Source organism: Ascidiella aspersa, chromosome 7, assembly GCF_963924565.1.
Source record: "Ascidiella aspersa chromosome 7, kaAscAspe10.2, whole genome shotgun sequence".
Taxonomy (NCBI): Eukaryota; Metazoa; Chordata; class Ascidiacea; order Phlebobranchia; family Ascidiidae; genus Ascidiella; species Ascidiella aspersa.
In genome coordinates, this window is record NC_139453.1 from 8,844,053 (window position 1) to 8,866,673 (window position 22,621).

The window sequence follows — 22,621 nt, forward strand, 5'->3', positions numbered from 1 at the left end:
ACCTCATTTTATTTCCTGCATTAGTTTATGTAGTAACCAGAAAAACAAAACAAATAGCAAGCAAATTGTTTCACAAAAAAAGCTGGTAAATACCCCAACTTTACCAAATTGTACTCACTTTAAAACAATAATATAATCCAAATAAATAATATAAATAGTCATTTGAAAAAATTGGCCAAAGTTTTCAGATAATCAAGTGCATTTATGTTAAGTGATTAGAACACTCCAGTCTGTATTTCACGGCACATCACATCGAGATCTTTGGTTGCAGCAATAATCTTTGAGGTGTGCCAATGTGCATTCATGTTTTTTGGCACATCTTAGGTTGGAAATTCCACCCCAATGCTCTGATTTTTTCTAAGTTTAAGTGCACAATATGCCAATTCAGGTGTGCACACAAATTACTTGAGAAAAAACATCGGGTAGGCATCTGCTACAGAATGCAGACTGGACAACACAAGTTGTACGCAAAAATTTCACAGACATACATCAGAATCCGTTGTAAATCACTATATCGGCAACATTTCGGGCCAGATAAGATTATGGGACAACATGAAGCGTTTGCTGTCTACTTCTTGTTTTATTTATTTTTTCGTCGCTGGTCTAGAATCCTACCACAACGCGCATTATTTGGGTTAGGTTGCGGGTTAGCGTTTGGGTTAAGGTGGGTCAAGTATTATTATTAAATAAAGAATATAATAATACTTGACCCACCCACACCCAAACGCTAACCCGCAACCTAACTCAATTTTGTGCCTTGATTTCATAACTGTGGTAGGATTCTAGACAAGCGCCATTTTTTCTTTTATAAGAAACGATTCACGATTTTGCGTGTCTTATTTGATTAATTTTTGGAGACCATTTGATGCAACTCCACTTTATTTTCCAGCGTGGTCTGCCTCACTCAAAGACAGGGTTGCTAGATGAAAAAAATAAAAAAAAGCCAAACTTACTCTAAAAAAAGGCCAAAAAAAGCCAAATCTACTACAAACTCTAACAAGCCTATGTTTTTCCTTGAATAAATAAAAAATGCAATAAATGGTCATGCTGGTACATTGAATTTCTGTTTTTGTGGCAAATTTTCTTAATTTTTTTCTCTTTTGGAATTTTTTCTTGGCAATTTTTTTTGTTTTCGCAAATTTTTCTCTTTTTGTGATATTTTTTGGAATTTTTTTCTCTTTTTGTGTTAGTTTGATCTCTTCTTAACATAACACTTAACACTTATGACATTGTGGAATAAAAGAAAAAAGGCATAGCCATTTTTTTCTTCAGAGCGCTTTTTTTCTTTTTGTCACGTAATATCTCTCGATAAACCAGCGGTTCCCAAACTAGGGTCCGCGGACCAACTGGGGTCCGTACAGCGGTTTCACAGGGTCCGCGATGAGAAATAGTCTTTAGGTTTTTAAATATTACGCTTTAGCGAATGTTTTTAAAAATTAGACTATGTTTTAAACATTATATCAGTCATCATTATAGTCTTCAGTTAGGTTTCATTATTCGATAATATAGCGTTTTTTTATGATGCATGCTATCAGCGATACGTTCGCATTGTAGTAGTTAGAAAGTTGTTACATTGGAAAGAATCGTGACTGCACTAGTGTACTACAAGAAACATATGTCGTTTGACCCTTTGATTTTATAGGGCCGCGAAATATCAAAACAATGGGCTCCACCAGGCAAAATTTTTAGAAAAGTTGGGGAACCGCTAACGTAAACGATGCGATTGACCTACAATACGGATCCAATTACTTCCACTGCACGCAGTCGCAAGGTTTGTGTTAGATTATATATAGTTGTGTGTTTTGCTGTTAACGTAGTTTAATTAAATTAGATCAGTATTGCCAAAGAAAAAAACTTAATTAGTCAATTAAATTTGTGAAGCTATGCTATTTTTTTTCTAAACAAATTTGCAAATGAAAGTGATTAAACGCAGTTTATCAGGCGTAAACACAATCGTAAGCCGCTAAACTCAACTAATACAAAACGTTTTTTGGCATCCATTTTCGGAGGCTTTAGAATTAGACTAATTGCATTCGTAAATGCTTTCTGTCGAATAAATATGCTGTTGCTGCTAGGCATTGTTTCAATTGTAAAATTTTGAAGTGCCAACGTTTGGACCACCTATTCGAAATAATTTGTTTTTGCATTTGTCCGTTTATCGGGTGTTTATCTTGTTTTTCGCGCTTCGTGGTTTAGAACGTGGTCCATTCTGTTTTTCTTTTCTTTTTGTCTAATCTATATATATTTATTTCGCGGATAGTTGCAATTATATTGCCCTGAAGAAGATTGCCCGAATAGGTGGTCGAAAAGTTGGCACTTCAATAAAATTTTACTGGAAGAACAATTTTACAATTGACACTTTCTGTCGTTTTATAGAATAAAGTGAAATGAATATCACGGCAGAGAGCGTGAAGTGTTTTGTTTATTACTGTCAAACATGAAGGCGGGTGAAAGTTTAATAAAATAAAATGAGAGTCTGCTGTGGATATTTTCGATGGGGGGTCACAATGACTGTAGCAGTGAGCCCCTTTATAGCTCTTGGTGATACATTCGAAAAGAGTGTATCGAAAAGTGACGTGTGACAAATTGCTACGCCACGTTGGCTAAGGACACGTCTCGTTATGCTACGCAGGGGCGGATGATGCCTTTCAGAGAACCTATAGCGCTTTTATAGACTTTGCTGCTCTATATACTGTATGCGTCATTTAAAATACAAACCACACAAAATATTATCCTCCGAAAATATATAGGTTTAAATACTTCAGAAATAAAACGATACTTGAGAAATAATAAAAGGCTAAAATTCACTGCACCATTGAAATTCGGCTATGAAAATTTCTATGGACCCCCCTTCATTTGCTGCCCTAAGGACGTACTTATTTTGTCGAAGGTTAATCCTGCGAATGGCTTCGTCTTGCGAAAGAAATATGAGTCACCGTCAAATGATCCCGACATCTGACTGGTCTACATAATACCTGTGCTTTGCACTATAATTATATCAGTGGTTCCCAGCCATTTTGGGCATCCTTCACAAAAATATAAATTCACGGCACCTTACTAGAATTTGGTCCGAGTCTTTAACTGTCATGTCATTGTCATATTAACAAACCTGAAAGTCTACACATCAACAGTGTTCAAAGCAGAAAAACCTTCTGGATTTGTTGCACTATAATCCTATACAAAAAAATGTATTACGAAGCTCACCAATAGAGCAAAATTTAAAATCCAAAACGATTTCAAATATCGCTCGACGCCCTCAGACGTTAGAAACGGCACCTCGGTTGGGAACCACTGCACTATATAATATGAACGTTTTACCTTCATAGTTCTTACTTTACACTGTAGACTGATTTTACGTGCAAAGGTAAAATTTTGTTGCGAAATTTTAATTTTAGCTACTTTCTGTTCTCATAGAGTACTCATCGTACTTTTTACGATTAAAAGGCGGTTGTAAACTATACGTCTCTGATTATAAACTGCGTAATTTTGTTTAAGCTTGGTTTTGCTAAAACAAATAATAAAAAAGTAATTTGAATCTAACCCATTGAGGCACAACGTAAAGTTTGAAAGATCCCAAACTAAAATTTCTGGTACGTGTTTCGGCTCCGGTTCCAATAAAGGCAGCTTGTCTAATCGACGTCTAACACCTAAAAAACTAAATTCAGGTTTCAGATGTCTTAAATACATTCGAAACAAACTAAACTTAAAAAACGGTAATTGCAAAGTGCAACAGTCTTCACGGTATTGCTTTGTCCGGGAAATTCCAACTGTGATGGCGCAACTCTCGTGTAAGCCTATACACCACATACAAAACTCAACGTAATGTTTTGGGGAGTCCCCGAGGTAAATCCCCTTTAAAATATCCCCGTGCGACCGTTACGAGCAAACAATCGAAAAACAATCAGATACAAAGAAGGTAAAACTGTATGTGTTTTCGGGATTTAATTTGAAATCTGGTTGCATTATTATATAAGTTGCGTTGACTGCTGCTGAGTGCTGGTTTAAAGAGCGATGCTGTTCGGAATACGGTCGGGCAATAGAAAGGTATAGGGGTATTTTTGTGAGCTGTTTCTTGCCGCAAAGACTTTCCCTAATGCAACGAGATCGGATTGGAACTGCTTCTGTATCAGATTTACTTCTTCTTCTACGAACAAAGGTTCTTGGACTTGACCGAGAAATATCTGCAAACACCAGTAAAAGGAGATGTTACATTTTGGAAATAACAAAAGTCAACGAACCAAATCAAAGTAAGGAACGTATTGGAAAATACAACTGGTGTCAGCATATAACAAACAAGAAGTGCCGACCGTATCTATAAACATGCACGATAATACTTTTGGGGAAACATAGTAAAAATGTACAGTACGTTATACCTTACTCTATAAATAGCGTTATGCCCACGAAGAGTAAAAATGACGTTAAATTGATTCTGAGTTAATTTCTGTGTATTTTCGACTGTCAATAAAGTAATATCTCACCAAATTAGATTGATAAAGATTCAGGCAGATGCTGTTATTTAAAAGAAAGAAAAAAACTAGATTGAGCCAGGAACATATATTTATGTGTAGTACGGCAACTGTAGAATTATAGTGGACTGTAACTATAGTACCTACAAGTACGGGATTATTAATAGATTTAAGACCACTCGACAAAAATATAAACTAAGAAGGGGAATATTTACTGATTACGTTACACTTATGCACACGGCACTGGTTTGCGCACGGTACTGTATGTGCACACGGCACTTGGCTTTTGTTCGCGACCTAAAATAGTTCCTCTTTATAGGCTACATTCGACCGCGTTTTAAAACAGTTTCCTATTTTTTATATCAAACATTTATAAAAGATTTATAACAGCCTTCGGTCAACTATTTGAAAGCCATTCAGCTTCGTAATGTTTTTTATTAAAGTTTAATAAAAAAAAGACATATTCAAGCCTATAAAGTACAGTAGCCTATGTGTTTCCACAACAGAACCTTTCCCTCCAACGGAACACATAGGGCCGAAGATAAAAGATCTAATAGCTTAACACACACCGCTTCGAACAAAAAACAGTCAGCAAGGCCTAAACCGTTTATTATAAATACGCATTTCGCCGTATAAATAAATGGCATTATCAGTCTATCTTAATTCAAATGAAGAAACTTATGATGCCATTTATTTATATGGCGAAATGCATATTTATATTAAACGTTTTAGACCAGGGGTCGGCAACCTTTTTCTAGTCGTGGGCCAAAACCAAACTTAGAAAGGACTCTGCGGGCGGCACAAAATGCTAACTGAGAATTGTGTTATTAAAATGTTAGAACAAGTTCTGTGAATCAGGCGGGCCTCGGATATTTTTTGCTCTTAAACGTGTTTAATTACATCTAAGGAGGCAGTAAAGTGTTAGCGCATTTCGCGAAACAAAAGTGTTTGTTTGGTTTTTATACTTTTTCCCATTTTGCGCTACGTTGAAAAGGCAGCATCAAGACCTAAACAACCCGCAAATATAATAAACATTCGCGCGAAACGCGAAAAATTTTCGCAATTACGTTGTTATAATAGTCAAAAAGTATGTATAATAGACTCGTGTCGAATTTGTCAAAGAAGCGGCGGGCCGGATGAATTACATCGGCGGGCCGGATCCGGCCCACGGGCCGTAGGTTGCCGACCCCTGTTTTAGACCTTGCTGACTGATTGTTTTTCGAAGTGGTGTGTCTCAAGCTTTTAAAAAAATGATTGACGAACATCATGAGATACCGATATTTTTGCAATTTTTTATTTCTAAGTTATCGATCAGTAAGAACTATGTACAAAGGGTTGAAACAAATTTCAAGTTCAAATCAGAATCAGTTAGTACTGTTTAAAATTGTTGCTAAAAACTGACCTAAAATTTGAATAATTCTCGTAGTATAAATTTTGTTCATGTTTAGGAAGTGTGAGACACAGTGGGTCTACTAGATGGTCATATGTGATAACATGAGAAAATCAAAATTAAAACAAAAACCGTACCTCTTCATTCATGTAGTGTGAAAGCGAGTATGAGAAAGATATGAATATTGTTGCTGATGCAACACTGGGAAGGGAATCAAGGATCAATTCAAGTGAACCCTTTAAACAGAAGTTAAATTTGAACGCTAATATCTATATATCAGTATATAATTAAAAAAACAGTTTATGGACAGAAGACATATAAACGCTTGTATACAGGGGCGTATCGAGAAATTTTGTTTTGGGGAGGGGGTTTGCATAAAGTTTTTCAAAAAGATATTTAACAAATTTCAACCCATTTTGCAGGCATCTGCAATGAAACGAGCTATTTGCCCGGCTCGCCTGTTTACCGAACGCTGAAATTCGCCCTTCTGTAACCGGATCTACAAAATCACAATACGGTTTAATGCTAAAGCCGTTTACAAGTACCGGTAATGCAAATTTCGAAGTTCGGTAAACGGTTTTAGCAGTAAATCGTATTGTAATTTTGCAAGTCCGGTTACAGTAGTGCAAATTTCAAAGTTCGGTAAACGGTTTTAGCAGTAAATCGTATTGTAATTTTGCAAGTCCGGTTACAGTAGTGCAAATTTCAAAGTTCGGTAAACGGTTTTAGCAGTAAATCGTATTGTAATTTTGCAAGTCCGGTTACAGTAGTGCAAATTTCAAAGTTCGGTAAACGGGTAGGAAAAATTCGGCGCTGGTCTAAAATCCTACCGCAACGGACATTTTTTGGGTTAGGGTGCGGGTTAGCGTTTCGGTTTGGGTAGGTTAAGCAATATTATTAAATAAAAAATATAATTATACTTGACCCACCCTGACCCAAACACTAACCGACATCCTAACCCAAATAATGCGCAGAAGAAGGTACTTCTCAGTTGCAAACAAATTTCATAGCCGTTTACAGAACTTTAAATTTCAAACTTCGGGACCGGCCCTTTTTTTCATACTTGGAAAATGGATAGGTTACCGTACTTTGAATTACTAAGTTCGGTAACGGGTTGCCGGGCAAATAGCCTCTTGCCTGCAAAATAGCGTCTTCCACAATTTGAGAAGTTTACCCGAAATTGCTATTCTTAGTTATTTACCGAACAATTTACAGGCCGCCAAATAATTTGCGATTGGCAAAATTGCGTTACATGCATGTCTCACATAGGGGTAAATATTTTGAAATATCTTGCTTTATATACCAGTGTTGTAAACAAGTCAGTTTAAATAGACTCCAGTCCCAGCCAAGTCATTGGTAAAATAACTTAAGTCCAAGTCAAATTATTTCAAATAAATAACAATTCAAATACAAGTCAAGTCATAATTAGAGCAAGTCAACTTCAAGTCAAGTCCTTGCCTTAAAAATAAAGCGTTAAAATATTCAAACAGGTAAACTCGTCTGATTATGCGCAATAAATCACGTAAAAAAATAACATTATCGCATATAGAGCAAATCGTTTTACGTGCAAATCCAAAGTTTAATAAAACATTGCTAAATGAAAACATTTAATTTTAACCCAAACCATTTGTCTAAAAGATTTAGGTCTAGTCATCTTGCCCGAAGTACTTAAGTCGAGTCAAGTCATTTGAAAACAGTGGCTCAAGTAGTAATTACAAAACTGTTATTTACCTCCCCTTTCTTGTGAACGGGTAGTCGCATGCAGCCGGGAGAATTTGGGACAAACTGGTAGGTTTCCATTTGGCCGAAGTTGACAGCTGCGTGCTGAACCGAGCTCGTGAAGATTATAATCGTGCAAAGATGGACCTTGGAAGTTAAAATTTGTCTTTATTCCAGTGTATGTGTGGCCCAGTTTTAAAAATTTAACATCTAGACTTCAACGACCCAAAACAGTCGAAAGCGTTTGTAGTTTTGCTCAAAATTTAACAAAACGTTTTTAATAAAACCTTAGCTTGAACAAAAATGTTTTTGCAGCTTAATGGTTAGAAGTTGTAGTAAGTCGTAGGCTTAGTAAGAGAATTAAAGTCCATACAGCAGTAGATGTCATTTTGAATGTTTCGAATAACTTTTTATTCATTTTCAAATACACCTTTCCCTCTTTATGGGTTTTAAAATGTTTTTTATTTTATTTATTGATCTCTAATTTCAAACTATACTAAATCTAATTAGGTGCCTTTAACATTGAAAACCCTAGTCTAGCCTAAGCCGACACTTTGTCCATAATAACAAATAAGGAAATGCAACTCACTAGCGATTCGACAGATGTCAACTTGTCCGGAAATCCACGAGTGTCGCCGTCAAACCAGGCAAAGCCTTCATGAGTAAAATCAAACGCCCAAGCTTGCAACTCGTAATCCCGGCAGACATCCTTAACAAGACATAATCAGTGGAAACAACAATTTTCCTCACTAAAATAAGTGTTGGCGAGAAAGTGTAACCTTTTTAACCTGGCCAGAGTTGACCAACTATATGTCCATATATATATAGCAAATCAACGGCCCTTTGTAAAATAAAAGTTTTGTCAGTTTAATACGCAACTTATCATGCATTAAACCAGTGGTTCTCAACCGCCGGTCCGCATCAAATTTCCTGCCGGTCTGCCAAATATATTACAATTTTATATCTCAATTGCAAAATGCAAGATTTTGAAGGCTTGTATATCAAATTTAGAACTTTTTTCCAGTTCCGTAATTTGCAGAATTGTGACATAACATAGAGTTGATGGCTTACTTTAGACCAGTGTTTCCCACCCTTTTTTACACTAGTGCTCCCTTAGGCTCAACATTATTTCATACCGCCCCTCATCTTTGTTTACAGTAAATTATGGGCCTCGGATTGTTTTCATCAATTCTACTAATGAAAAGTGTAATAAAGTTACTTTGAGGGAACGCGATAACTTTTAAAGGTTAATCTAGTTAATGTTTGTTAAGCTTTTTAAGTCCGGGCGGACCTGACGAGCGAAGCCAGCACGATTTTTGGGGGGGTATACAGGCATTTCTTCTAAATTTTCCTGCTAGTTTTTAAAATCAAAAAATGTTAAAACATATATGTCCAATATTTTTGAATACGTTTTCCGTTTGTCCGCGATGCACTTGGCAGCCTTCCACGGCGCAACGGTAAAGAAGTGCTGATCTATTTCAAAAGACAATCATCGAAACGTAAACAAACTGGACGTAGAACGATTAAGTGCAAAAATGTTTTGCCCCTCCTAGGTTAAAATAGTCAAAAAGTATTAGAAATGGACTCGTGTCTAGTTGTCAAAGAGGCGTCGGGCCGTTGGTTGGCGGATATTTTGCCGCGTATAAAACGGTGAAACGCAACAACAACCAACAACTTTACATAAGAAAGCCAATTATTACGTAACAATGGTCAGAAAACTACTACTACTTCGCAGCACGGAAGTTGCCATTTAAGGTTAAAAGTTACCTACAGTGATGTTTGTTACTATTTTTAAGTGAACTTTTTATAAAATTTTGCCATAAGTACTTTCATGTAACGCCCCCTTATGTCCGTTCAGCGCCCCCCAAACTAGAAAAAGACCCTAAACGCCCCCTTGTAACTCGCCAACGCCAACAAAGGGGCGGTACCGCCCCGTTGGGAACCTCTGCTTTAGACTTTATCAAACGTCACAATGCTGCAAGTGTTGTGCCCAGCTGTTCAAAAGTGGATTACAGCTCGTTAAAGTCTTAAAATTTAAGACCAGTTTTATATAAAAGCTAAGAAGACTTTTAGTTGAATATCCGTAAGCTAAAAAGGTTGAGAACCATTGCTTTAAACGCTGCGATATCGGCCTATGTGACAGACCGGAAAGGCTTCTTATCACTAAAAGTTATGACGTAATTTTGCAACGTCATGTCTAAAAAAACTAGCCAAATACCTACACAAAAATTCGCACGAGTCCGGATATACTCGTATAAAAAGGTACCAACAAATGCTAGCTATGTTATTTTCAACTTTAACAGTTACTCCCTGCTGGACTCAGCAGCCTGAAAAAAATTAACCCTTAAAATCTGTTTTAAATGCACCTGGTCATTCTTGTAAAATAGTCGAAGCACCGAGTTAACATATGTATCAATTGCCTTCCAAACCCTCAAAGCGTCGTCGCGGTAGTAATAGGTAGGTAAAAGCATTTTGTCGTCAGTTCCTGGTAATGTTAAGTAATGTTCTAAATTTTGTAAAGTTTTTTGGTTAATATTGTAGAGTAACCTACCTTTCGATTTTAAAAGAGTCGGGATGTCCAGCTGAGAAAAGTGAAAGGTCTTGAAACAATGTCGCAATGCCGATAAACTATCTTAAATAATAAAAGAATAGTTACAAAACAAACCGTAAGTCATCCACAGACTGACCGAATCAGTCGATCGAGGGATTTTTCAGAAGAGCAACTAGAACGGAAAATCACGATACCGGCAATGTTGATCACAGTTGTTGTGCGCGTATGTGTAGGTATACTTTATTAATTAGAAAATACGTAACATTTGTTTGCTTTAAGAAAGATGGAAAATTGAGTGTTTCGTATTAGCACAGATGCTGTGAAAATTGAAAAATGCAGAATTAAAAAAAAAGCTCTAAAGCTTTGCGAATTGACCACGAATTGCACTTCGTAACACGAAAATTATTCTCAGTTGTGTCAAGGAAAACTGTGCTTATTAAAACATTCAAACAAAAAAAAATGACAAAAAATAGACAGTTACAAAAACAGACCCTTTACATCGAAATGCTAGTATATAAAATAATATTTTTTGTCAACGTTAATTGGACTTTAGAGCTAGAAGTTTATCTATGTATTACAGAGTTGAGTTACATGTAATAATGATAAGCCGTTTTTTAATCTTCTCTAGGCACCATGGTGCCACGATTGTTAATGTAAACTCATCGCGCCATTTGTTTAATTTTTGATGTTCCGAAAAGGTTCAATTTTAGCCATATCACCACAAATTTAATCGTTCACTGTATAACCGTACTCAGTCCGTGACATTTGTTAGCGAGGGAATTCCCCGGCATAATGACGACACGGGCGTCGGTATTGATGGTGGGGACCGTGGTTAGGTGGGGTCGGAGCAGCTTGTAGACGGGGTGGGAACGCGCGAAACAACGGAGGGTGGCGATGCAGAAGGTCTCCGACACGGCGTGTGTGTGCAAGTAATGGTACTGCCACTAAAAACACATAGAGAATTCAGCGTCTTGTATAAAAATCATTTTAGAATGACTTAAGTCCAAGTCAAGTCTTTTTGATAACAAGTCAAGTCCCAGTCAAGTCATAACTGAAGCAGGTCAATCCACGTCAAATCCTCGTGATAAAAATTTCACGTTAAGCTATTGAAATTAGGTAAACTTGTCTGATTTATGAGCAATGCCTTGACTAAAAAATCATAAACGCAATATACGGAAACCAAACTGTTTTATGTGCAAAGATTAGGATAAATAACCCAATTTTACCAAAAAATGCTGAATTAACATTTATCAGTCTTTGTACTAACTAAGTTCGTCTAGTTCTTGTTTGTTTAATTCGACGTTTCGGCTACCTATCTAGGAAGCCTTCATCAGGGTATGTAACAACACCGCGCCCAACACACGGATTAAACAAATAAGTACCAGAACATATTTTCAGTGTAAACTATGCCTGGTAGTAACAGAATAGAATATTTATAAAGATTATTATAGTATAAAAAAACAGAATTTGATTTTTTTTATTAGCGTAAGCCTTATCCACTTATGACACAAGGCAAACACTAGTAATATTTTTTCTATGAAAATTTATCATTTTCCTTAGGAACGATTGCAATTGCAAAGACACGAAGTAGAGACACAAGCGCGAGTAAACAGCGATAAATGTGTCAGGTCTAATATTGTATTTCCACAGGCACACGTTCGCAACTACTTAAAACAAGCGTAACTGGCCGCCTGCGCCTACGTTCACCTGATAGCACGGTTGTGCAAAGGCTTGTCAACATTCTACTACAACTTGTCGGTAAACAGTGACACGTGACTTATTACGTAGTTAGGTTATTGGTCAATCGGTCATGCAAACTCCTCCTATACCTCGTGCATGGATGTCATGGTGGAGCGAAAGTGCATCTTGGCGAGCATCCAATCATAAAACGAGTCGTTGGGGGTGAAGAGAGATTCCCTGCTGCTCGGGATTAATTGAATTGCGATCGGCAGAAAGTCGCCAGTTTCTTGATCGGAATAAAACAGGCAAAGGCAGTCGGCGCACACCAGCGATTTGCCGGTTGAGCTGCATTTGTTGCGCTGGATGTTTTTGATGTAGGTGTAATCGGCGATGTAGATGGTGCCACGCTGCGAAAAAAAAGTTTAACATCCTATTTAGGCCAACTGATTTCGGTAACAGTATTTCCGAAAGGCACCCGGTATATTTTTATGAGTTGGCTGTATTCGCTGGCCAGTACTACTCCAGCAGGGCTATTGATCATATATCCACAGGAATTTCCTGTCTCAGTTAGTTGATCAGGTCTGATATTTCACTTCTATCAAATTGTATCTGCGAGCTGGACGCGGAAGACAGCCATGGTTTGGTCGTTTTCCGATAAACCCCGACTCTGAGATTAAGTCAGTAGGTAGAGCAACCGTCCTAAATTGACCGAGGTCGTGAGGTTAGATTTTTAAGCCTTGCCATAATTTGGTTAATCACCTTCTGAATATACCATTTACATGTTTCAAGTTGTTTTAACTATATTGTTTGTAACTTATTGGTACGGTGGTACCGTAAGTTGTGTTGTTTAACAGTGTTAACTCGATTTTAATGCATTTCAAGAATTTTCATCTAATGTTTTAAATTTGGGCTGTCGTATTGATATTTGTGTGTAAACAGCAATCATGCGTTTAGATAAAGATGGGAAACTACAAACAGAAAATCCTTCGACTAGGCTTAACTGTTGACGACTTTTAAAAATGCAAAAACAATTTACAAACGGAATATTAACTACTTCTACATGAACTAAATAGTTTTATAAAAGTTTTGGTGGCTATATATAGCTATAAAACCTGTCAAGTTTTAATTAATGTGTAGTTAACATTTTACTGCAAAACTGTGGATAAAAGAATAAATATGTTAATCTATGAATTTTTCAAAGGTGGGTAAGTCTTTGTAAGTATTTCCGTTCTAATAGCTCAGCAAGCATCGCAGATAAATTAATCATTAACGTCATAGATTTCCCCGGGAATTAAAACTCGGGGAAGTACCCGGGGTTCAAACAGTTTACCTCTGGGGAGTTTTTCAAATAACATTACTTTCGCAATTGATCGTTTGAAAACTCTGAGTCAGACTTTGATGAATACGCCAAGCACAAATAAATCGAAATAAATGCCGAATGAATCATTTTCAAAAAACAGAAAAACAAAATAAGTTGCCTAAATTCCGAGAAGGAAAAACTGTTCGCTCAAATAGTTAAGGAAGTGGTTTGCTGTCCAAACCAGGTTTAAATCTTACTGATGTTGCGGCACACTAATTTGTGGTGTCCAAATCTACAATAATATAGTGTGACACAGAAAATGGTAAAAAATATATTGTTGGTTAGGTTATGGGTAACCGTTTCATGCATTAACGACGTGTTAACAACCCGCACTTTAGGTTTTTTTTAAATGCTAAACATCTTTAGCCTATTCCAGCAAAATGTCATTCAAAAAAAAAAAAAATCAGAAAGAAGCAGTAAAATGTTAATGATCAATCGTTATCAATAAAATATATTTTTACAATACATTCGCAAAATTAGGAACAAGACCATCGACTAGTTTTCGTGTAAATTAGGCCTATTTAGATCAGCAGCTGGAGTAATATGTCCCTTTCCGTGAATGTGGATCAGGAAAAGAGTCCCATCACTTAGAACAGGGTGGTCAAACTTATTTTCATCGCGGGCCAAAAACAAGGTTTATTTTATCTAGCGGGCCAATGTTTTTAAATTGCGAATCTTAGGCTTATTGCTGGCATAGTCTATGGCGTATCTACTAACTTTATGGAATGTATACCTTTGTTCAGTTAGGGTAGTTAAGAAATAATTTCAACACCAAAAAATTAAAAAACAAAAATTGAAGTGATATTGCTAGATTGAAGTAAAGCTGACTATCAGTTCGCGGGCCAAAAAAGCTGGATTCGCGGGCCAACTTTGGCCCGCGGGCATGCAGTTGGACCACGCTGACTTAGAAATAGATCGAATGAGTTATCCACAGGATACGACTGCGTGTTTTAACCTATAGGTTGCGACTCAATATTTTAATTTGGTTGGGTTGCCGACTGCAGTATATATTGAGATTGGTTTTAAACGTTTTTTTTAATCTAACAAATCGATGACATGGCTCGTACTAATTAAATTCGAATTGTATATGCTAATGTCGTATATTATGTTCATTTGCAATCACTTGGGTGAATGGAATTGGGTGACCAAAGCTTCGATGTTATGCTCAAGGTTCTTATTTGGGCAGCCACGAAAAAAAGTTGAGAAACACTGTGCTATCATGTATATAATCGAAAAAATAGGTGCCTTTTTTAAACAAGATTAAAATGAAAGTTCCCAACCTTTTTACACCGTGGCCCCCTTTGAAAACTTTGAGAAGTCAACGGCCCCCCTATTTTTTTCAACCTTGAATATACAGTAACCGACAGTTAGAATGATAAAATGACGTAAATACAGCACACAATAAACAAAAGAGTGGATCAATTAGTTGTTACATAAACAGTTATTGCGCAGGTTGTTGAGGTTGTGTTTGCTCTAACAATGTCTTTTAATTGCTGGTTCGGTGGTGGAAAGAGCCAGCCGCATGTCATATTGAATATCAAAAACACAGCGCTGCTTTGTCTTCAGAAGTAACATTGTTGAAAAGCCACATTCACAACGATATGTTGATGGGAAAGGAGGCAAAAGCAATATGGCATCACAATTTCATTAAGCTGAGGGCTGGGGTCGTCAACCTTTCGTATGCAGTGTGCCGCTTTATGAATAATGTAAAAATATCAACAGCTCTCGTGCCAAATATTTGTTCTATGTTTTGTGTTGCACTGGCAACCAGGACTGCGGAGTCGGTTAAAAACAACCCGCCGAGTCCGGCAAATGGGCGATTTTGTCGAGTCCCTAATCTGGGTCCGACTTAGCCTGTATTTCACCCTTTTACGTAACTAAAATAAGATGAATATTCAGCAATCCACTCATAGGGCTCATAAAAAATGTAACGAATTGTCACGAACACAATATTGTGGCCACTATTTTCAAATATATTTCGACGCTTTTCAGCCGATACCTGGAAGTGTTACCTATCAGTTTCGCTTTTAGCTTGGTTTCTCAGTTACAGTGCTTGGTTTTAACGTAGATTCCCCTGCTTTAACGCAGTAAACATCACGTCACTTTTAGGGCATTGTGACGTAAGACGATCGCGGTTAGTCCTAAACAACAAGTTTAAGGCCGGCAAAAATAATGCCAAGTAAAACAGTCATGACACTAATACTGCAGATCGAACTGGAAATGTGTGCAACCATGTAGTTAGCGCTAGTGTTAGTGATGTAATAATAATGTTAATAATGTGATAGTGGTGTAATGGTTGCACTTTATTAAAGTGATAACGTGCGCATTAAATCTTTTGGCGTGCCACGAGTGGCACGCGTGTCAGGGTTTGCCAACCACTCTGGCTTAGGGTAAGAATTGCTTAGTTCTGCCCAAAATGTGGTCAAACTGTATTTTCCTTTTATAGTGGAGTAGACAATAAACTAAAAAATAACATGTTTTATATTTCGTCATGGCCCCCTTGAAAAAGGATCATGCCCCCCTAGGGGGGCATGGCCCACAGGTTAGGACCCCTGGTTTAAACAGTGCAGCAAGTTAGTGTTTCTGGCAGCAATTTAATGAAATAAACTAATGGCAATAATGTAAAACACATTTTTTTACCTAATATTTGCCTTGACTGGTGTTGATAAGAAAAAAATGTGCTAACATTTTTCCACACCATATTAGAAAGCCTTGATCATAACATACAAATTGTTGTTTTTCCATTAAATTTATATGCAGAGTTTCAAGCTAAAAAATCTATGGGTGCTAAACAAACTGCACTACAGTTTTAACAAATGTACCGGTATACAATGGTTATTTCTGTTTGTTGATTTACATTACGAAAACATGTAAATAGAATCAACATCTATCATACGCCAACATCGTTGCGAGTATTCATAAACATTCTTTCGGTCGTTATGTTTTCTTTATGTTCGCATTCACAAAAAGTTGTGTTTGTGGTCATTTACAAATAAACACAAACACCATAGATTGAATAAACTTCTATATTGGCCACTTAAACGGTATACCTCGATTTCCTGTTCCAGGCTCGATTCGTTGGGCAGCAAGCCGATGACGTCACGATCAGTGACGTCACAGTACTCCGGGAGCGAACGACATCGCTCGAACGCGAGCGGAGAGATTCCGTTGAGAACCTGGCGTCCCATTTCTTCGTCTTTCATCCAGCTGCAGGTACAAGCGACATTAGTAGCGCTCAAATGCAGAATATTGGATAACTAGATTATTTTAGCTTTTTAAAATAAGATTAAAATTGAAAAGTAAACTTTTCCCTTTTTCCCAATGGCTATATAATTCACCAAATGATTGAGAAACCGAGAAAAGGCATTTTCGGATAAATAGGTAATGAGATTAAAACGTCAACTAGAACACACAAGCAATTAACAAATTAGATTGGAATTAAAATAAATGAACAACCTGTTCTAAATCGTCCAATTAGCTAGAATATTCTAGATTCTAGATTCTAGATTCTAGAACAGCGTTTCTCAACCGGTGCGCCATGGAAGGCTGCCAGGTGCGCCGCGAGAAAAAGGAAAAACCATGTCGAAATGAGTCCAAAATTAATCGGAATAAGACTTTAATGGACAAAATAACGCTTTTAGTCTCAAAGGCTACACCCTTTAAAGATATGCAACTATAAAACCCATATAATAAAAAATGCAAGCAATTTAAGACAAATATAGGTACACAAGAAATATTTCGCGCTCGCTTCGCTCGTAAGGTGGGCCGCCACGTTTTCATACGTCTCTAGGTGCGCCCCCACGAAAAAAAGGTTAAGAAACACTGTTCTAGAAAGTCTGCTCAAGCGAACTTTGTTAACAGTTTATAACAGTAAGCCGCCACCGAGCGACCGAAAGCGATTGATAAAATTAAAACCTTTTATAATATCCACAAATAAAACCAAGCACTAAGTTAAGTATATTTATTTGGCCATGACTTCATTTTGTCGAGCAGTTTATCTAAATGTGTTCTATACCCCGCAATGAATGTATCTGGGATATTGTATTGTGTGTAAACAATGGACTTACTCGTCAATAAAGCTGGGATCTTTGTAGCCAAGATGCTTGTAAAGCTTTTTGTAGTCGTCCAGGCTTTTAATCGATTTGAAGAGACCTAATAAAAATGTTGCGAAAATTAGGCGCTTTGCTTAGCATTACTGCAAAAAATTAGTAATCGTCAAACCCTGAGAAAAATGAAATAATATAGATAAAAGTAGTATACAAACACAAAATTGTACACTTTTAGTGTAACTACTAGTTGGTATCCCGGTTTTGAAATTACCTTAAGTTATAGCGTCATATCTCAAATATCCATATATTACGGAGAAAAACTAAACTAATGGCGGGAATTGGCAAGGCATCTAAAATATTCGACATTCATTGCACCAACGTCTAATCGGCCATGGTGGTTTTCTGAACTGTAAATCAACTTTTAACTGGTTCCTTTCCAAAATTCTTCTACGGGCATAAAAATTTAACGCATTTCGCTGAAAAAAATTGTTCGAGTATTCAAACATTTTTCATATTTAAAATTTAAATATTTCTTGCGACTGAGACTGAGTTACATTTTAATATCGCGTCTTAAGTCAACCTATATAATGGTTTAACTAAAACACTGTTTTATAATATAAGGATACACACCAAGACGTGTCTATTTCTTTTTAAAACGACTGACTTTGATCAAGACTGGAAAGTCTAAAGATTATTTGCTCCCATTTAAAGACATTGTCGTCATTTGTGTGTAAGGGCGAGGAGATATCTCCTTATGCTACACATTTTCTCGGCCAGGAGTCCAGGACTATCTTTTTGTGGTTTTTAGTCCAAAATGAATTTATTGTTTTCAAGCCAGAGTTGGAGCACTCTGCTCTAGCAAAATGCCCTATGAAGGCCAAAAGTTGTCACATCCACCCCCTTTTAAACCAACGAAAGGAAACAAAGCTAAACTAATGAAACGACACAAATTTGTCAAACTTCGCATGATGTTGGTGCCGGCGTTAATTGCCACTTCGAGTCCGGACCCGCCGATGTGTTTCATGTGGCTGTAGGTTCGCAGAAAGACCTTGGGCAGCTCCAGAAAGTTCCTGGCGTTCATGAAGCGGGGAAGCCCCGACCCAACGTCGCCCTCTTGCGGCGCCGGGCACCACTCGAACTTGGTCATGCTCGAACGCACTTCGTTCGCGCGCAAACTTCGCACGAGCTCGCAGTCGACGTTTTGCGGTAAAGCGGCTAGAAGAAAAGTTGGCACGATAGCGTTAAAAAGGTTTTTTCCAGAGTTGCTTAAGAATTTCTATCCGTGGAAGCATATTTAAAAAAACAGGAAGCTAGCTAATAAACTTTCGAAACTATATATTACTCTTTTAAATGTACAGCGATTTGGCAGGACTAACAAATTGCAGAAATTCCATATAAGAATTGTGTTGGTAATTAGTTCTCTTCAAAAATTGGTGAATGAGATTTTTAAAAACCTGGTGTCTCGATGCAAACCATAGAGTTCATTTAATGTTGATATGTAAAAAGCTTTAGAAGTTGTAAGACTGTGGTACTCTATATATTTGAAATAAATATTTTAACGTAAATGTTTTAACGCGGCATATTAGAACTAAATATTTTAACGTTAGCAGTCAGTAAAATATTGTACTTTAGGACCAATTGGAAAGTGTTTTCATTCCAAACAATTTGGCAAACTAAAAAAAAATAAAAAAGCGCATTCGCTGATTATTTTACTATGTGTAAAGCGTTTCAGCACGTTAGTATTTATACTTCAGAAAATACAAGTCAAACTTTTAAACTGCTGCCTAGATCTGGCTAAATTACCGTTGCCCTGAAGCAGGGTCATTTCATTCTCATCCACCCAATCGTAAGCAGGAAACTCGTACTGGATTCCATCGTAGGTTACCAGCACCTTGTCGCACAGCCAACTGTCAATCCACCTGTCCAGCAATTCTGTGACACAGCGTCACAAATCGATAAATTACACAATTTTCAACTTGCCAATTTATTACCGTTTATAGTAGTGGTTCTTTAACCCTTTTTCTTGCTGTTTTAAATCATTAACTTATTCTCGCACCCCTTTTAAATCACCAACCAATTCCCGCACCCCTTTCAAATCACCGACCAATTCTCGCACCCCCTTCTAAGAATTGCTTAAATAACAAAACCATTGTAGTTTTATTTTTATACAAGTACCCTAACTGATAGCAAACTATCACAATGCCAAAATGTAAAATAGTTTTACATTTACTTCAGTAAAGAAATAAATACAGTAATGCAGTTTTAGTGACATGCTGTTTTAGAGTGAACTAATTTGCACCTAAATTAAAGCCCCAATATTCCCTAAACGTTAGTTTCTACCTTAATAACCTATAGGTAGCGCCTAAACATATGTTTTTAGCCTGCTAACCTTGGTCCTTAATATGCTGTTCAATCTGTTTACACACTCGAATAACCAACTGTCTAATAATAGCCTGTTGGATACGGATATCCGAAAATTTTGAGCTGTCAAACAATATAGTTTGTATTTAAAACCCAAAGCATTTGCCGCCGTTTACAGATAAATTTTGCCAATATGAAAAAGCGCATCAAACGTAGGCAACACTGCTGGCATGAGCCATTTTTTAAATTCCCAAGGGAAACCACCTAGTGGGATTCGATATGCAGACATATCCAACGTTTTAAACGCACAGTAGACTGCACGACTGCACGTATAGACTGCAACATGGCTAAACATATTCTTCTTACAGCATATACACCATCGAGCGGTTGTCAAGTTATCAAATAGCACGTTATTGAACGTGAGGCAAATTTTAAAATGTTTGAGACAAGAAATACCATGTATTGGCAAGTTCATATTAATTAAATATTTTTATGTAATATTTAGTGGTTTAGAATTTTTATACTTCGACAAAAATTGAGGTGGTATGATTAAATTGTCAAGCGGGTCGCAGGTTATCCAAAACCTACGAGGGGTAATGTGCGTTTTGCCTTATGAAATATCATGGAAAAACATGGATTATAATGGTGAGAAAAACACATGAGAACCAAGTGTTCTAAACATATTTGTATAGATAGCCTGAATTTACGATCCAACCTGAGATCTTTATTTTGAAACACAAATTCATCAAAAAATATTATGTTAACAGCAAAAGGCCTAGTGGTAACTAAGCTAATAATTCAAAAGAAAAGTTTGACATATTAAACTGCAAAACATGATATTTAAACGATTAATTTTATCATTTTTGCTTGTGTGAACATATTAATGACGTCATTTGGTATCGGACAAAACGCGATACGTTTTGTCCAAAATATTTGTTATCGGTATCGGATGAAAATGTTTCCGACATCAAGTATCGGATATTTACCCACTTAAAGTTACAACGGTCGGACCACCAAGGAAACTATACATGAGAACCAAGTTTCGTAAACATCTTTGTATAGAGAGCTGTTATTTAACAAGTCGATGCACCAAAGCGTATTTCAAAGGATTCAGTAAACACAGCTAAGCAACAATATATACCCACTTAAAGTTACGACGCTCGGACAACCAAGCTTCTCTCCTTCGTGTTGCAAGCTGAACTCCTCGACCGAACCCCGCTTGAAGTATCTGCTGAAGAGCGAAGTTTTGCCGACCTGGTGCCACTCTGTGCTGACCCCTGTTCTTCCGATCAGCTTGAGCATAACGGCGCAAACTGTACCACCGGTTAGGTAACGCGATGAAGTCTAAAAAATGTATACATGAACCTATCTTTAGTTTCGTACTTCGCGGAAGGATATCTTATTTTATTCGATTAATCCCGAGTCCGGGTCCGACTCTACAGCCTGTTTTTCACCCATTTGCGTCACTAAAACGAGCTGTATATTCAGCAATCCTCTAATAAGGGTGTTATAATTGATCCACCCACAATACATGATTGGAAAATATTTCACTATATGCTATTCCACCTTTAAAACTTACAGTTTGCCGCCTTATCAGTTTTCAAATTTGGTACTGCGCAATGCGCATGTGCACGTCGGACTCGGGACTCGGCTGCTAGTTTTACACGTTCTTACACAAATCCCGAGTCCGACTCTGCAGCCCTGATTCAAACTATTTGGATTCTGTTTCACATATTTGTCATTTATTATTGAAGCAATTATTGAAAGCAATTTCAAAATAAAAAACACATATTTTTTTTGCAACTTTGTCGCTTCTAAACATCGATAACTTTTATTATAGTGGTAAATAATTATTAAAAATTGAAATTCTGCAATATAACAAAATTGAAAGCTTCGTGGTTCAAACTAAGTCTAATGTAAAGCAAGTTGTCATTTCATTTTGATTTGTCTAATATTGACTTTTATCAATAAAAAGGAAAGTTTTTTTACACAAATGCGAATACTTTGCTATAGGGCCATAGGCAGTTTGTTTAGTTTAGATTTAATGGATTCAGATAGCACAGTGGTCCGTGTTCTTTTCACCTTGTACCGATGTTTGTCGGTTGACAAATCCGTAATTCATGTTGATGTAAAGTTCGTAAATGCCCGACATCATTAGCCATATACTCTTTACCAAAATATCGAGTATCCGAATAAAGTACAAAGTAGGCCTATCAGACACTCTTAAGTCTTAGGACAAAATAAGGCAACAATCAGACAACTCCATTTTTGCAAATACCCATGTGTATAATATACATATGGCAGCATCAACTAAGTCAAATAAATAATTACAACAGGTAGGAATATTCAAACAGGTTATTTGTTAGGTTTAGGCCTACAACTGTCGCTTAACTTACGTGTAGAGATACTTTGTATTCCTCCATTAGTTTTGATTACGCGTTCTTCAATCTCCAAATAATATGCGATTGTTTAAACTCCCGGCAGAGCTGTATTGCACAATCCAGTAGAGATATGCAGGAATCTAACTGTCAGGTGCTTATCGGGAATCTTAAATTATCCCTCCAAGTCATTCCGGAGCTGTGTTATGTGTTGTTTTTTTGTGTCGTTAAGGCGTAAATAGGAGTGACTGAACAACAAGACTTCCAAATGGGCGGGAGATAAAAACAGCACGTTTTAAGTACACAATTACGCATCTCAATAAACAACGTTAAAATAGCTCTTCCTGGTAGATTAGATATATAATAATCTACCTACGCCTTCTCAAAGACCCGTTAAACAATATATGCGTCATACAGCTGTTATTACCGTTGAGTAAACATTTCGAAACATGAAGTGGAATATGTAATTGCATCACTTTAAAAGTCCTCTATAATACTAACAAAATGGACCCACGTAGAGGTATTTGCTGTTAAACCTACTCCACGATAAATATCGCAAAGTAAAAATAATATTCGCACAAATATGGAATATTGTTAAAACTATTTATTTATATGTGAAAAGCCAGGTTTAAAACTTGCAAGACACCTTCACAAAATACTTGTCGCA

At 36.9% G+C, this 22,621-nt stretch overlaps 1 protein-coding gene across 1 annotated transcript; it reads right to left on the reverse strand.

Annotated features, from left to right (window-relative positions):
- Positions 1 to 1,676: 1,676 nt before the first annotated feature.
- On the reverse strand, positions 1,677 to 22,040 carry LOC146137587 (polyunsaturated fatty acid 5-lipoxygenase-like). Its single transcript, XM_083394391.1, has 14 exons — positions 21,973 to 22,040; positions 20,722 to 20,920; positions 19,019 to 19,147; positions 18,176 to 18,430; positions 17,234 to 17,318; positions 16,217 to 16,373; positions 11,956 to 12,213; positions 10,878 to 11,070; positions 10,127 to 10,207; positions 9,942 to 10,060; positions 8,165 to 8,284; positions 7,588 to 7,722; positions 5,994 to 6,092; positions 1,677 to 4,181 (listed from the first exon to the last, which is right to left on the reverse strand). Exons 1-14 carry the CDS (start codon positions 21,997 to 21,999, stop codon positions 4,002 to 4,004), a joined length of 2,037 nt encoding a protein of 678 aa, XP_083250517.1. The 5' UTR covers positions 22,000 to 22,040; the 3' UTR covers positions 1,677 to 4,001.
- Between the last annotated feature and the right edge of the window lie 581 nt (positions 22,041 to 22,621).